We start from the raw sequence: 13,852 nt of genomic DNA on the forward strand, positions 1-13,852 counted from the left end.
TTTTAAAAAAAAAGTGTGTATGTGTTGGTGGGGGGGGGGGGGGGGGGTTGCTCGCTAGGCACTTTTAGTGAAATCACAAATAATTAAGTAAGTAAACAAAACCTTTTTAATACAAAATTGTAAAAATTTTTATAAAAAAAAATCAGCAGGAATGTAAATTATTGAATGCTTTATTTATCACGTAGTTGACTTGTTTAGAACAGCCGCCATTTTAAGTTCCAGTTTTTCCTCCTACAAAAGGTTGCAATTTTATTGGGTAAAATTGCTGTTAAAGAAATAGTCTTAAATCAGAAGTTTATTTAGACAATCTGACTTGAAATCACATGAACTTGCTAAAAATCCTCCAAAATTTGTTTTTTGCATTTGCTTTAGGAGTTCTCTACATTTATACAGGGGTGTATATTCTGCAAAAGATTCCCCCCCCCCCCCCCTTTAGTTTTTTCACAAAGGAGGGGGAAAATGGAAATAAATTTGAAGAACATTAAAGAAAGGGGGCGGAAGGCACACTTTTTGAAACCAAAACTAAAAGTAAATGGAATGTTTGTTACATTTTTTCCACCAAAACAACATATTTTTTATTTCCCCCCCCCCCCCTTTAGCAGGGTTAATTTTGCATAATATACACCCCTGCTTTTATACCGTCAACCCTTGACATAAATTATTTTTGCAACCATTGCCTTGATTTTTTCCCACTTCTTTTTGGCACTCTCATGGTTATGAACCCAGAGCATGTGCTGCTCCAACATGATGATGGACTGGAAGTATCTCTTCGGCTCCTTGCAGAACGGACACTTGGTCTGTATCGCAGATGATATAAACACCTTACATTAATGCCTATTTTTCCACCCTAGGGAAAACGTTTCCTACAAGTTTTATTTTCATTTATGATTAATGGCAAGGCCATAACTTTGACCACAAAATGAAAATGTATGTAGCCATTATTTTACCTTTAGAAAATGAAAATTTATAAAGGCAAAACGATTTCCCTCAAAGTGCTAGTTGGACTCTGACCACTACCCCCCATCCTTATTTTTAAACGAATTAAATTTGGTATTTTTTTAGTTTTAACCGAGTTACGGTTGAAAGTTTTCAAGTTGAATTTCCCGTGTGGCAACTTAAATTTCACAGTCGTACTCGTAATACATTCACGCAACTCCCCCTGGTTGTGTAATAATTAAGTAGTTTGGATACTTAATAGTAACGTACGTATTTATAAGCGTTATGCGTAACGGTGACTTAATTTGGGACACCTGCCCTACTTGGCGATGTAATAATGAGAAGCTTCAATCACACACCGTGTCAATTCATGATGTACTAAGCATATATGGCTACACCAGCACGCACTCACGCCCAAGCACACACACAAAATATTATATGTATAAATATTATAAATATTAGATGCTATATCTTTCCTTCTGTTGCATAAGGTATGTCCCTCTACACCTGGTCAAATGATGAGCCAAAGTTTTCTCTGTATAATTTATCCTCATACACTTCTTACAATGCTCTCTCTGTTTTTAAAACACTGTGTTACATATATTCGAAAAGTTTGTTTTAGATTTTAAAAGGGGTTGTTGCACGAAATGCATTTAACCTTGAATTCAGTGAACTGCAAATTTTTTCAATAGTTAAAACTACATTTATGTAACATATATTCTATCAAAATGCATTCAAAAATGATGTAAATGAGAAAATAAGATATCAAAATATCTATTGTTAAGGTTAGGTTAATTAAGGGTCACGAGAGCCTTACAGGACTGCCTAATTGTTACTTATCATTTTAACATGTTTGCCTGTAAAGAATTAGGATTACTTTCTGGAAGAATATCCCCCAGTAAATCTCTCATTCTTTCCTAAAACAAGATATTATTGGCATAAGTTGTTTGATTGTATTTCAACAGTCTCTGTTATTTAAAATCTCTCACCCTGCTCAAACAAGGTTTTTAATTTCCACAAACTAATTCAATATCTATAATACAAAGTAGAACGATGTCAGTCTGTCCGTCTGTCCCTTAAGATCTATGTAACCACTAAACCGATCGTATTCTACTCTTAAGGGAATATACCTACTGGTCCTGTGGTGGTTTTAGGCTATTTTCGTGGGGGTGGGACAACCCCACCCCCCCCCAAAAAAACAAAAAATCCCACCCACAATTTTATTTTTACGAATTTTGCGAATTCGCGATTTATTCGCAAAAGTTTGCGATCCAGTCGCATTTTTTTCGGCTGGGTAGGTATTAGAAAATGTAATTATACCTCTTGGGACAAAGCCCCTAGAGGCTAGGGGCGAAGCCGCTAGTTTATCATAATACAAAGTAGTTTAATGTCCGTCTTTCCGGTTTAGCCGCTCTACTTTCCTCACTGGTCATATGAAGGTTTTTGGCTATTTTTCTGGAGAGGAGGGGAGCAAAAAGTTTATCATAAAGCCATACTACATTCTCAGACCTTCCCTCAAATGACTATCTTACCCCTATTTCAGATACCTAAATTCTGCCATTGGTAGATATATTATAAGAAAAAAATTGAATTAAAATTCCTACTTCATGACTTTGATGCCCTAGAGAAATATCAGGCAGGGGTGGCCGCTCCTTTGTTATTGGTCCGTTCTGGCCATTGCTAGGATCATCCACAGACGCATCTGAATCTCTACTTTTATCTAAATATTGGACACTTTTAACACTAAGTATTTTGATGAGCACTGAAAATCTGATATTATCCGCCCCCCACCACCTAAAATATTATGTGGGGGGAAGGGGAAGTTTCTAATTTGTTTGTTTTTAGGACATGTTACGTAATCTTGAATAGCAGAGTTAAGGCACCGCAGGTATATGACCCTCAAGGGTTATGCGTAATAAAAAATAAACCCCCTTATTTTCGATCTATTTCTAATATAAGAACGGGCTAAGGGTTGAATGATCAAAAGGCACTTAGTGCGAAATCTCCAAATATTTTTCTTGTGTAGACTATAGGTGAAAAAAATCCCAAAAGAATTGTTATGACACATTCAACTTGTACTTTAAATATTAAGTTATTTTACTTACCTCTTCTTTGATAAGTCTGTATAAGAATTTTCTTATTATGCATTTCCCACCGTTTTTCTTCTTTCTCATCTAGTTGTATACATACAGTTAAACCTTAAATTTTTAGGTACCACGCTGTCTTTCAAACTTTCAAGTTTATTGTATTATGTACATTACAATGTACGTACATGAACTCAAGAAACCTACTAACATTAATCTTTAAACCCCCTCAAACATTTTTTTTTAATTCTTTAAATTGACTGACAAAAAGTTAGAGAAAATTACATATATCTTGTTATGGTGCAATATCACTGTCAATGCTTGAAATAATATTCAAAGTGTGAAGTGGAGGATCAAATGCTAATTTTTGATACATATCCTTCTGTATAAAGTGAACTTTTTTTTATCGAAGTTCAAGATTTCACAAACTTCTGAAATGATTAAGACTTCCTTTTTTAGTAAAGTTTCAAATAGCAGTCTGTATAGTTGGAAGCAGTGTTCTGGAGCCGGAGCCGGGAGCCGGGAGCAGCAACATTTTTGGTGGAGCCGGAGCCGGATCCGGAGCCGTATTTTTCGTTAAAAACGGCTCCGGCTCCGGACTAGCTAAAAATGATTTTTTAAAGTAATATTTTAATTTGGCAACGGTCTATTTCCATATAATAAACTGAAAAACTATTGTTACTTAACAAATAGACACACATCCTTCTACTTTTATATAGCTTTAATCAAATAAAAGCAAAATATTTTATATTATTTATTTTATTTTATCAAATTCAATAATGAAAAAAAAATTGATACATTAATTTTAAGGTAGGAGCCGGAGCCGCATCAAAATTATACGGCTCCGGCACCCTGGTTGGAAGGATATCTTATTTCTATATTTTAAACCATGGAAGGGGGGGGGGGTAGGCTATTTCTACCCCATTAGTATACACAGCATCTACAATTACATGCTAGGGGCGCATGCAATAGTAATAACATTAAGGTTTGAATTTCCTAATTCCGCAGTGCAAATGTTGATGTGTTTTTGGAATGGTCCTTTCTTTACATATAATCTTTTACATTTCTTGCAAATGTAGCGGCCCTCGTCATCCATCAAATCTTCTTCTAAAAAAGGAAAACAAACTTAAAAATCAGGAACCAGAGGCGTTCCAGGGAAAGTTGAACTCTTAAGGAAGGGAGGGGGGTATTTTAAATTCTACATCTATATCACTAAAGTAACAAGATGTATGTCTTTAAGTATGTACGTTAAGATATCTTAAACGGCTTGAACGATCGTTCCACCATTTCTACAATTGGTCTATGGAATATTTTAAGCTTATTGACAGGAGGCTGAAATACCCCATCTTACAAAAATGCAAGCGAGATAAATGAACCCCCCTCAAAAAAAATTACAACTTTATTTAAATCCAAATACATTATTAGGTACATAGTAAACAAGTAATCAAACTAGGTACCAACTAAAAAGACCAAAACTTTACCTAGTCTTTATATATTACATTGGGAAAAGATTTTACTTTCCATGGAACTATCTGTGAGTAATTTATCAAAGTTTTACCTGTATCTTCACTTGGTGAAGTTGGTTCTGTTGTTGGAACTTTCTTTCTTGTTGGGGTTAAAATAACTGGCGGCAACGTCGCAGATTTTCTTAAAAACAAAAAATATACTAATTGACAAAAGAGTTCTCATGTCCTATTATATAAAGTAGTAAGGTTTTTTGTCCGCTAAGATCTTGCTAATCCCATGTGCGATTGAGTTCTCATTTTTGGGAAACGTCATTTACAGGGTGGGCCAGATAAATCCGGACTTTTTCTTATTTTTAAACAAATGAACATAAAATCGTCAATTTTAAAGATTTTATTGAATTTTAAAAATTGGGAAGTAAACTAGGTAAATGACTATTAAATTATTCAATAAAATCGCCGCCAGTCTCCATCGCCGCCTTTACCCGCCCCCTAAACCGCCCCCGACCCTGGTCACCATGTCCCTGTCCAAGATGGCGAAGTTCTCCTTGATAGTGGCAATGAGGGAGGTCTTTATGGTATAGGCGCGTCTATTGGTTCGTGCTTTAATGGCGCTCCAGGCCCATAAGTCAATTGTATGAAGATCGAGGCTGCTTGGAGGCCACATCTCCTTAGGGACGTGAGTAACCGCAGGATCCAGATATACCCATCTGTCAAGCTACCATTCGACACGGCGGCTCTCATTTTGGCCACAATTAAGCTAGAACAACGTTTTATACCTTTTTAGAAATGGCATGAAGATTAAGCTATGGTTATCATCGTAACACATAGTCTAATACGATTTTTAAGGTTCCAAATGGGCCCATGTAGTCGAGAACCGAGAAATTTTCAAGATTTTTTTACATTTTTGACACCCTAAATCTACCACGTTTCACTTTGCCGGAGTACTACGGCCAAACCAGATGGGATAGAGCGCTCTAGTCTTTTCTAGTGTCTTCTTTAAGTATCTAACAGTATATCCAGCAAGTTTCATAAGTCTATCTCAGCTACAGATGGGCTGAGATCAGATTTAGTGGGCCCATATTGAGAATCTAGGGTAAACTAGCGCTCATTTCGAATCTGCCATGTTGAACATAAGCGCTGCCAGCTCGGAGTACACGTCCTCCATCCTCCAAAAATTTTATGGGCAAAAAGGTAATGACCTACGCTTTTTATAGTATGGTCAAAAGTCCTGATTGGTCAAGTAGTTTTGGTGCTATGGCCGTGTGAAAAAAGTCCGGATTTATGTGGCCCACCCTGTATATCCTGGGATGGTTTTAGACTATTGTTCTGTCAATTGATTTAAAAAACAAAGTCCCTATATGCTGGGATCGAAGCCTAGTACTGAATATAACCTAACCTAAGTAAATAGCAAACACAGGAAAAATCCCCTCCGCCCCCCCCCCCCCCCTTATTTTAAATGTAATTCGAAATAAAGATGGGGGGGGGGGGGTCTGCGCTCGACTAGGCACTTCAGGGAAAACGCAGACTAAAACTTTGTTATTGTGAACTTTTAATCTAAATTAGTATAATATAATAATTATTCCTAACCTAGGAAGTTTCTCTCTAACAGGAGTTGTATTTGTGACCTCCTTTCTTGCGCGTTTTCTACTGTTTTCAGAAATGCAAATGAGTGTCGGCGATACTACTCTTCTATACAACGAAAATATTTGAATGGACAATATTATCATTAGATAAAAGTAACAGGATGTCTCTCTGCCTGTCTGAATGTAGCGAAAAGTCTCGCTAACCGTTGAACTGATATGGTTCTCTACCACCACAATTTTAAGACATTTCATCCCTTGAAAAAAAAAGATAGATTCGCTAAGTAGCGAAGTACCAAAATATCATAGACTGGCAAACGGACAAAGTAAGTTATAGAGCAAATGTCAGAACTTACGGGCGGAAAACACCCAGACAATGTAAAGTAAAGAGTAGTTACGCTACTAAAAATAAAATAGTAATGCCATTAAATATTCCTTGGAGTAACAGATGGGGTTGAGTTGGTAGTTTTAACTGGCGGAGATGGTTGTTTTCTAGTTAAAATAGTTCATTTAAAACTTTGAATAATATATTTTTCATACTTGGAATTCAAAGAAAACGAAGATGCAGCCTAACTATAGGTAAACAGACGTGGCCTAGAATTTTGAACATAAGAAATAATATTGTTTTTAAATAACAAAATTTTTAAGAAAAAAGTCAATAACTTTTAATTAACTCAGATTAAACTTTGATCATGTTTTAAATGAAAACCTAGAATTTTGTCTGCTTGGAGTTGATGAAGACGTAGGAAAATTTAATGAAAATTCTGTTAGCTCATAGCTTATACTTTCCTAAATTATCATATCTTTCAGGATGTCTAATTCTTGTACATTTTCAAACAAGTTTGTTTTAAATTACGAAGAATCCACTTTACTGTCTCTTGATTAATAAGTGGGTAGGTTCTTAACTGCGAAAAAATTTCTTATTTACTATGATTTTATAAAATGCACACTTAAAACTTAGTTCAAAACCATAGGCTTAACACCCTTCTTTATAAACATTTAATTGAATCTTTAATTCTTCACAAGTGGCTTCGTCCCAGCATCCAGTGGCTTTGTATTAAAAGAACTGGGATGAACAAAAAATAGCCTAAAACCACAAAAAGACTAGTATAATTTAAAAAGAAAATAGCCTAAAATGAAATTGTTTGTATATTGTTACTAAGCTTCCAGTAGACAAGAGTGTAATTGTATAATTCTCAAATTAAGATACAATTCCTGAAGAATAGATTGATCTCTAAGCTCTAAATCTTCAGAATGGTCCGCGATGGAATCGTCCGAGCTTAGCCCAACATTACCAGCCTACACAGAAGGTGTTCATACATAATTGTTTTAGATTTATGAAAAAAATTACTAATTTTTTCAAAAATGCCAATAAAGTGAATTAAGTTGGATTAATTTTTTACCAGCTTAAATATTATTGAACAATCGGAAAATCATTTCATGACTTGTAGATTTACTTAGATTTAATTCTAGCTAAAATTAAATGAACACGTTCCTCCATAGTTTCAGCAACATTAACAACATCGTCGGGCAGGTCACTTGCACTTCCAAGAAAGGTTCCATCTGGCAGAATCATCCTATAACATTCAAAAATATAGTATATACACAGTTTAAAATGATTTCGTAGTTAATTCTCTTAATCTTTTGGGCATTTTAGTCATTTTGTACAAGATTTACAAACTCATTTAAATGTAAGCATTTTTCTTATGTACCTATTACTAGCAAGGCTGCTTTCATCTCCATTGCAAGGCGTTGACAGAATAGTTTCTGTAGTTGTGGCTTGGGCTGCAGGGACTTGAATGCTTGCACTAGAAGTTTCTGTATTCTGAAAATATTGGACAAACTTTAATGTCATCATCCTCAGAGAGTCATTATCAGCTAGGTGTGAAACTTCCAGTTTTAGAATAGTTATTTCTTGCATCGTATTATAAACGGCTTCCCGCGAATATAGAATGTACAATTATAAGATTAAAACCAGTTTTTTTAGACCCGAGGTGCCGTAGAAAGCTGGATATAATACGATGCTAGACATAGTTTTTTCGTATGGATGAGAACGGGTTCCTATCCACCGGATTCGAATAAATACGAGAAAACTTAATATATCATTTCTCACATCAATCCTTTTACTAAAGTAACAGGATGTTTGTATGTGTGTCTGTGTGTACCAAAGGATCTCGCTAACCGCTGAACCGATCGGGTTCTCCTTTACATGGTAGCTTCTCATAGGTCCCGGGAAGGTTTGTAACTATTTTCTTGGGGGGTGGGACACCCCTAACCCCCCAAAAAATTAAAAATCCCCCCCCCCCAAAAAAAAATCTAAATTTAAAAATGAGGGGGGGCACCCTAGATATACCACACTTTTCTGGGATCTTGCTGCGTCAAGTATCAACTGTTGGGAATATCAAAGGATGACCCCATGCAAAATTTGAGCCGGATCCGGCCAAAACCGGCCGTGAATTTTATAAAAAACCGTTTTTTTCCGGTTTTTATAGGGTATCTGTAAATCGATTCAGCTGGAGCAAAACCGGTTGGAGGTACAAAAAATTTTACTTCACATGAAATTTAGCCAATGCAATTGCCTACAAAACGGTACTTCATCATCAACTTGATTGGACAACTCTTTCCCCTCCTAAATGTCCATTAAAACCTCGGAAACGGCAAAAATCGCCAAAAATCACGCCTTCGGCGGCGAATAACGGCTAAACGGTCAGCCGGAGGCGAATGAAACATAAATAAAGAAATGTTCGCCTCAAAAAGTTGTTCAATATCAAAGAGATGCTTGAAGTCTCTAAAACGACTCCTTCCCCCCCTTTAAGGGGAAAAACTGAAAAAACGTTATTTTCAAAAGTATGCCCACTTCGTGGGTGTGGGGGGCACTGAACCCGTCACCCCAGGGTCACCAAATATAAAGTCTAGGCGGCCCACAATGCTGAATTTTCACCAAGTGAAAGTCTTGTGTCATTATCTCTTATGAGAAAAAAGTTATTAATTAATTAAAATTTCAAATTGTGATTTTTTGATGGATTTCTTTGATGAAATGACAGGCTGGTCAATTTTTAGGCCATTTTTTGCTGTTTTCGGCCCGCCACGCCCAAACGGTTTGAGATAATCTCACGGGACCTTTTGCCCGACCTAAGTCTGGTTATTTGTGAGGTCTAGGGTAAAAAATCAGACTTACGCAAAAGATTATAATTATAATCTTTACACAGAAAAATGGCACGAGGTGAGGGTTTGAGGGGGCAAAATGAGCCGACCAGCGATTTTTGACGGCGCGCAGCGACGTCGTGCTTCATCCAATCCGGGATTTTTTCTTTCTTAGACCTCACAAATAACCAGACTTAGGTCGGGCAAAAGGTCCCGTGAGATTATCTCAAACCGTTTGGGCGTGGCGGGCCGAAAACAGCAAAAAATGGCCTAAGGTCTAAGAAAGAAAAAATCCCGGATTGGATGAAGCACGACGTCGCTGCGCGCCGTCAAAAATCGCTGGTCGGCTCATTTTGCCCCCTCAAACCCTCACCTCGTGCCATTTTTCTGTGTAAAGATTATAATTATAATCTTTTGCGTAAGTCTGATTTTTTACCCTAGACCTCACAAATAACCAGACTTAGGTCGGGCAAAAGGTCCCGTGAGATTATCTCAAACCGTTTGGGCGTGACGGCCCAAAAACCACAAAAAATGGCCTAAAAATTGACCGGCCTGTCATTTCATCAAAGAAATCCATCAAAAAATCACAATTTGAAATTTTAATTAATTAATAACTTTTTTCTCATAAGAGATAATGACACAAGACTTTCACTTGGTGAAAATTCAGCATTGTGGGCCGCCTAGACTTTATATTTGGTGACCCTGGGGTGACGGGTTCAGTGCCCCCCACACCCACGAAGTGGGCATACTTTTGAAAATAACGTTTTTTCAGTTTTTCCCCTTAAAGGAGGGGAAGGAGTCGTTTTAGAGACTTCAAGCATCTCTTTGATATTGAACAACTTTTTGAGGCGAACATTTCTTTATTTATGTTTCATTCGCCTCCGGCTGACCGTTTAGCCGTTATTCGCCGCCGAAGGCGTGATTTTTGGCGATTTTTGCCGTTTCCGAGGTTTTAATGGACATTTAGGAGGGGAAAGAGTTGTCCAATCAAGTTGATGATGAAGTACATTTTTGTAGGCAATTGCATTGGCTAAATTTCATGTGAAGTAAAATTTTTTGTACCTCCAACCGGTTTTGCTCCAGCTGAATCGATTTACAGATACCCTATAAAAACCGGAAAAAACCGTTTTTTTATAAAATTCACGGCCGGTTTTGGCCGGATCCGGCTCAAATTTTGCATGGGGTCATCCTTTGATATTCCCAACAGTTGATACTTGACGCAGCAAGATCCCAGAAAAGTGTGGTATATCTAGGGCACCCCCCCCCCCTCCCAAAAAAAAAATTTGTCCTCCGTACAGTTGACCTACGCCCGGACGGACGTCCGTCCAGAAAAAAATTAAAAGCCATTTTGAACTATACATTTCTTTTTTACGCAATACAAATGATCTTCGCAGTTTTACAATATTTTTGTATGATGTAGATGGAATGCTTATGGACAAAATTGCTCTTGTTATGATAATTTGGTGCTCATCACAACTCTTAGTACATTTGAATAAGGGAGAATTTGACTAACCTGACTATCTGTACTTGTATTTCTAGCATCCTCCTTGTGTACTCTATTAATGTGCTTCTCTAAATATGTTTTACTCTGACTAATATACTTGCAATCAACACATTTAAACTAAATATTGCAAGCACCAGTTTAATGCTGTAAAATACTACGGGTACAAAGGTAGAGAATATGGATCCCACCGCCTTCCCCCAATTAGGATAAACAAAATTATTATTTTGGTAAATAGTGGAAGAAAGACTACTTGTGTCAGGGTTGTCGAATTGGGCACTTTTTTTTATATTTGGCGGCCCAATTGCCCAAAAGGGTTTCGGGCGCTCAAAAGTGGTTTTGGGCACCCTTTTTGGGCAAATGTCATAAAAAGCATTTAAAAGGATATAAAATAGCCTTAAACCATACCTAGACTTATTATTAGAAATAAAATAGCCTAAAACATCTCAGGACCTATAAAAGCTCCACTGGAGAGGAGAACCATATCGGTTCAGCAGTTAGCGAAATCCTTCTCTAGATACAAAAAAGCTTACTAATTTATATAGTAAACTAGCAACTACGGCCCTAGAGGCTTTTAGGGGCACTTGAGGAGGGGATAGTCAAATTTGATAATCCAATTATTATATTAGATTTGAAAGAAAAAAGTACCTAAACAAAATTGGGGGGGGGGGGTATTTTTTTTTTTTTTTTGGTGGGGGGGGTTTCCTCCCCCCATATTTATTTTTAGTTTAAAAAATTTTTTAAAAAGGTTTTGGGGGAGTGTAATTTTTTTCTAGGGGCGATTTCTCTTAGGAGGGTGGTGGTACCCTCCCCCAAAATAGTTATAAACCTTCCCAGAACCAATGAGAAGCTACCCTGTTAAGGAGAACCCGATCGGTTCAGCGGTTAGCGAGATCCTTCGGTACAAACACAAAAACAAACAGACACACATCCTGTTACTTTAGTATAAAGTTATCACCCAAAATATAGGCCCGCCCCCCCCCCTCTCTTTTTTAACCCCCTCCCCTTTTTCTCTCCCCCTAAAGGGTGGTGCCCAAAACTGCCCAAAAGGACCTTACTTTGGGCGGCCCAAAACCGCCAACCAAAAACTGCCCGCCCAAAAGCGCCCGCCCAAAATGACAACCCTGACTTGTGTCAAAAAAAAAATAAGAACCTGTTGCTATACACACACACGATGGAAAGGGGTTTAACAAATATTTCAAAATGTGATTCTTTTCTTATAATTTTTTGTCATTAAATATTACTGGTACTTTCCTGGCCAACACCATGATTAGTATTCAGATGCTCTTCTAAGGCTCCCTGTTGGAAAATAAATTAAGATAACTTACAATATAAGTCACAATGTCATAAATATGCTTTGGCAAGGAATTATTGACTAGGGTTTTTGTTAGCACCTAGAGACGTTTAGGGTATTTATATTAAAACTAGAGTATTAATCAAAATTATTATTCATTTAATGGTGTTTAAATACACCTTAGGTACCTACTCTTAGATTCTATTCGGAATAAAATGGTGCCCCAAAAATCATTGAAAAGATTTTTTAAGTGCAAGGAAGTAAGTTTTTCTATATTGTTTTAAATATTTTTTTAGTTATCTTCATTCCTTAGATTTAAAACTCTTGCTCGGTTCACAATCTGTGCAGACAAACACGTGGTTGCACACATGAGTTCTGACAATTTAAAGAATATTTTTTCTTCATTGAGTGAGTACTTTCAGGAAAAGATTTTTTTGACGATTATTTTTCTCCTTTCAGATCACATTTAGGCAAGCAACAAACAATAGGGCAAAAAAATTAACGAGTAGATTTTATAGACAGTGTGTTAAGTCAAAAAGTGCTTGGAAATGAAGCTTGATTTTACTTAGATTACTAACAATATTATCCCTTTTAACTTAATGTGTCCACAGCTTCAAGCCCAGAGGAACTAGGGCCAATCAAACAAATCAAAAATATTCTTTTATATTCCTAATAAGTCTAAGGGAGCTAAAGTATTTGGTGCACCAACAACACCGATATCTGTTCACAGTGGTAGGTGTTGAGGTTCCTGTCAAATTATTGCATTTTCGGAATACAGATTTCATTTAATAGCTCCATCTTAGCAGCAGTCTGTGCACAGGTCTTCTGCTTTATTTGGTTAAGAATATCAACCTATTAAGAGAAATTGTGTTAATATTTTCTTTAACTTTTCAAATTTCCATTCTAGAAAATCTATTAAAAAATATCTTTTTCGGAGCAAAATAAAATGCAATTATTTTCCTTCAATATTTTCTGGTGTCAAAGGTGTGTTTGAAACTGGTAAAATACTTCCCTGTTGTTTGTGTTAGTGTTTGGTTTTAAAAGAGTATAATGATATTTTTTACTCCGCAACTTTTTCCTTTGAGACAATAGCGGTTAGAACGATTTAATACATCTAATTTAATATTCAAAAACGTGAATTTAAGAGTATAGTATTTCTACAAAACACGAAATATTCGAAGAAGTTATTGAATATAAGCTTACGGACTCTAAGATCTTGGTTGGACGGACAATCTTAAATCGATAAAAGAGTAGCTGCATTACTGAATACCTATTGAAGGAACTAAGTTAAAATGTTTCAAAAGAATAATCTTAAATTACAAAAATTAGGTAGGTACGTTTTTACCATATGATATTTATTGGCATGATTTGATATTCATTGTTTATCAAACACTAACATCCCTTGTTAAAATTTTCCAACACAGCTCCTTTCTTGATATCGCCATTGCTTTTGATTGTCGACGTCGACTCAAATTTAAGTGCTATCTGTTTCTTCATGGTTTAATTATTTTGTCTTGTTATCAGGAATATCGGTTAGATTCCGTCATAAAAGAACTGCATTAGACATCTTTAGATTGTGTATAGCAACCCTAAAATAGAGATTAATAACTTATATAACTAAGTTTTAACATATATTCAATCAAAGTTTTATTGTGGATTAATATTCCACATATAAAAAAGCGAAACATCTTACTTACTTTAAAATAAATTTCATAGATATTTATATCGAAAAAAATTTAGTAAATTAAACATTGCATTGGGAGAAGAAAGATCTGTAGATTAATCTAAGGGCCCTTGTATCTGAAAACCTGACATACAATATCTTGCTTCATTAGCATATTATTCAC

General features: G+C 36.2%; 1 protein-coding gene across 1 annotated transcript; it reads right to left on the reverse strand.

The window, feature by feature from the left end:
- Positions 1 to 36: 36 nt before the first annotated feature.
- LOC145305286 (uncharacterized) lies at positions 37 to 13,629 on the reverse strand. The gene is made up of 20 exons (XM_080146895.1): positions 13,404 to 13,629; positions 12,963 to 13,014; positions 12,675 to 12,750; positions 12,313 to 12,380; positions 11,966 to 12,009; positions 10,724 to 10,831; positions 7,779 to 7,891; positions 7,561 to 7,643; positions 7,279 to 7,364; positions 6,776 to 6,852; positions 6,502 to 6,558; positions 6,074 to 6,175; positions 4,579 to 4,667; positions 4,017 to 4,127; positions 3,042 to 3,110; positions 2,541 to 2,656; positions 1,794 to 1,853; positions 1,413 to 1,511; positions 678 to 797; positions 37 to 231 (listed from the first exon to the last, which is right to left on the reverse strand). The coding sequence occupies exons 1-20, from the start codon at positions 13,500 to 13,502 to the stop codon at positions 178 to 180; spliced, it is 1,683 nt and encodes a 560-aa protein (XP_080003021.1). The 5' UTR covers positions 13,503 to 13,629; the 3' UTR covers positions 37 to 177.
- Between the last annotated feature and the right edge of the window lie 223 nt (positions 13,630 to 13,852).

Source organism: Acartia tonsa, chromosome 14 (assembly GCF_053477335.1).
Source record: "Acartia tonsa isolate MP-2025a chromosome 14, ASM5347733v1, whole genome shotgun sequence".
Taxonomy (NCBI): domain Eukaryota; kingdom Metazoa; phylum Arthropoda; class Copepoda; order Calanoida; family Acartiidae; genus Acartia; species Acartia tonsa.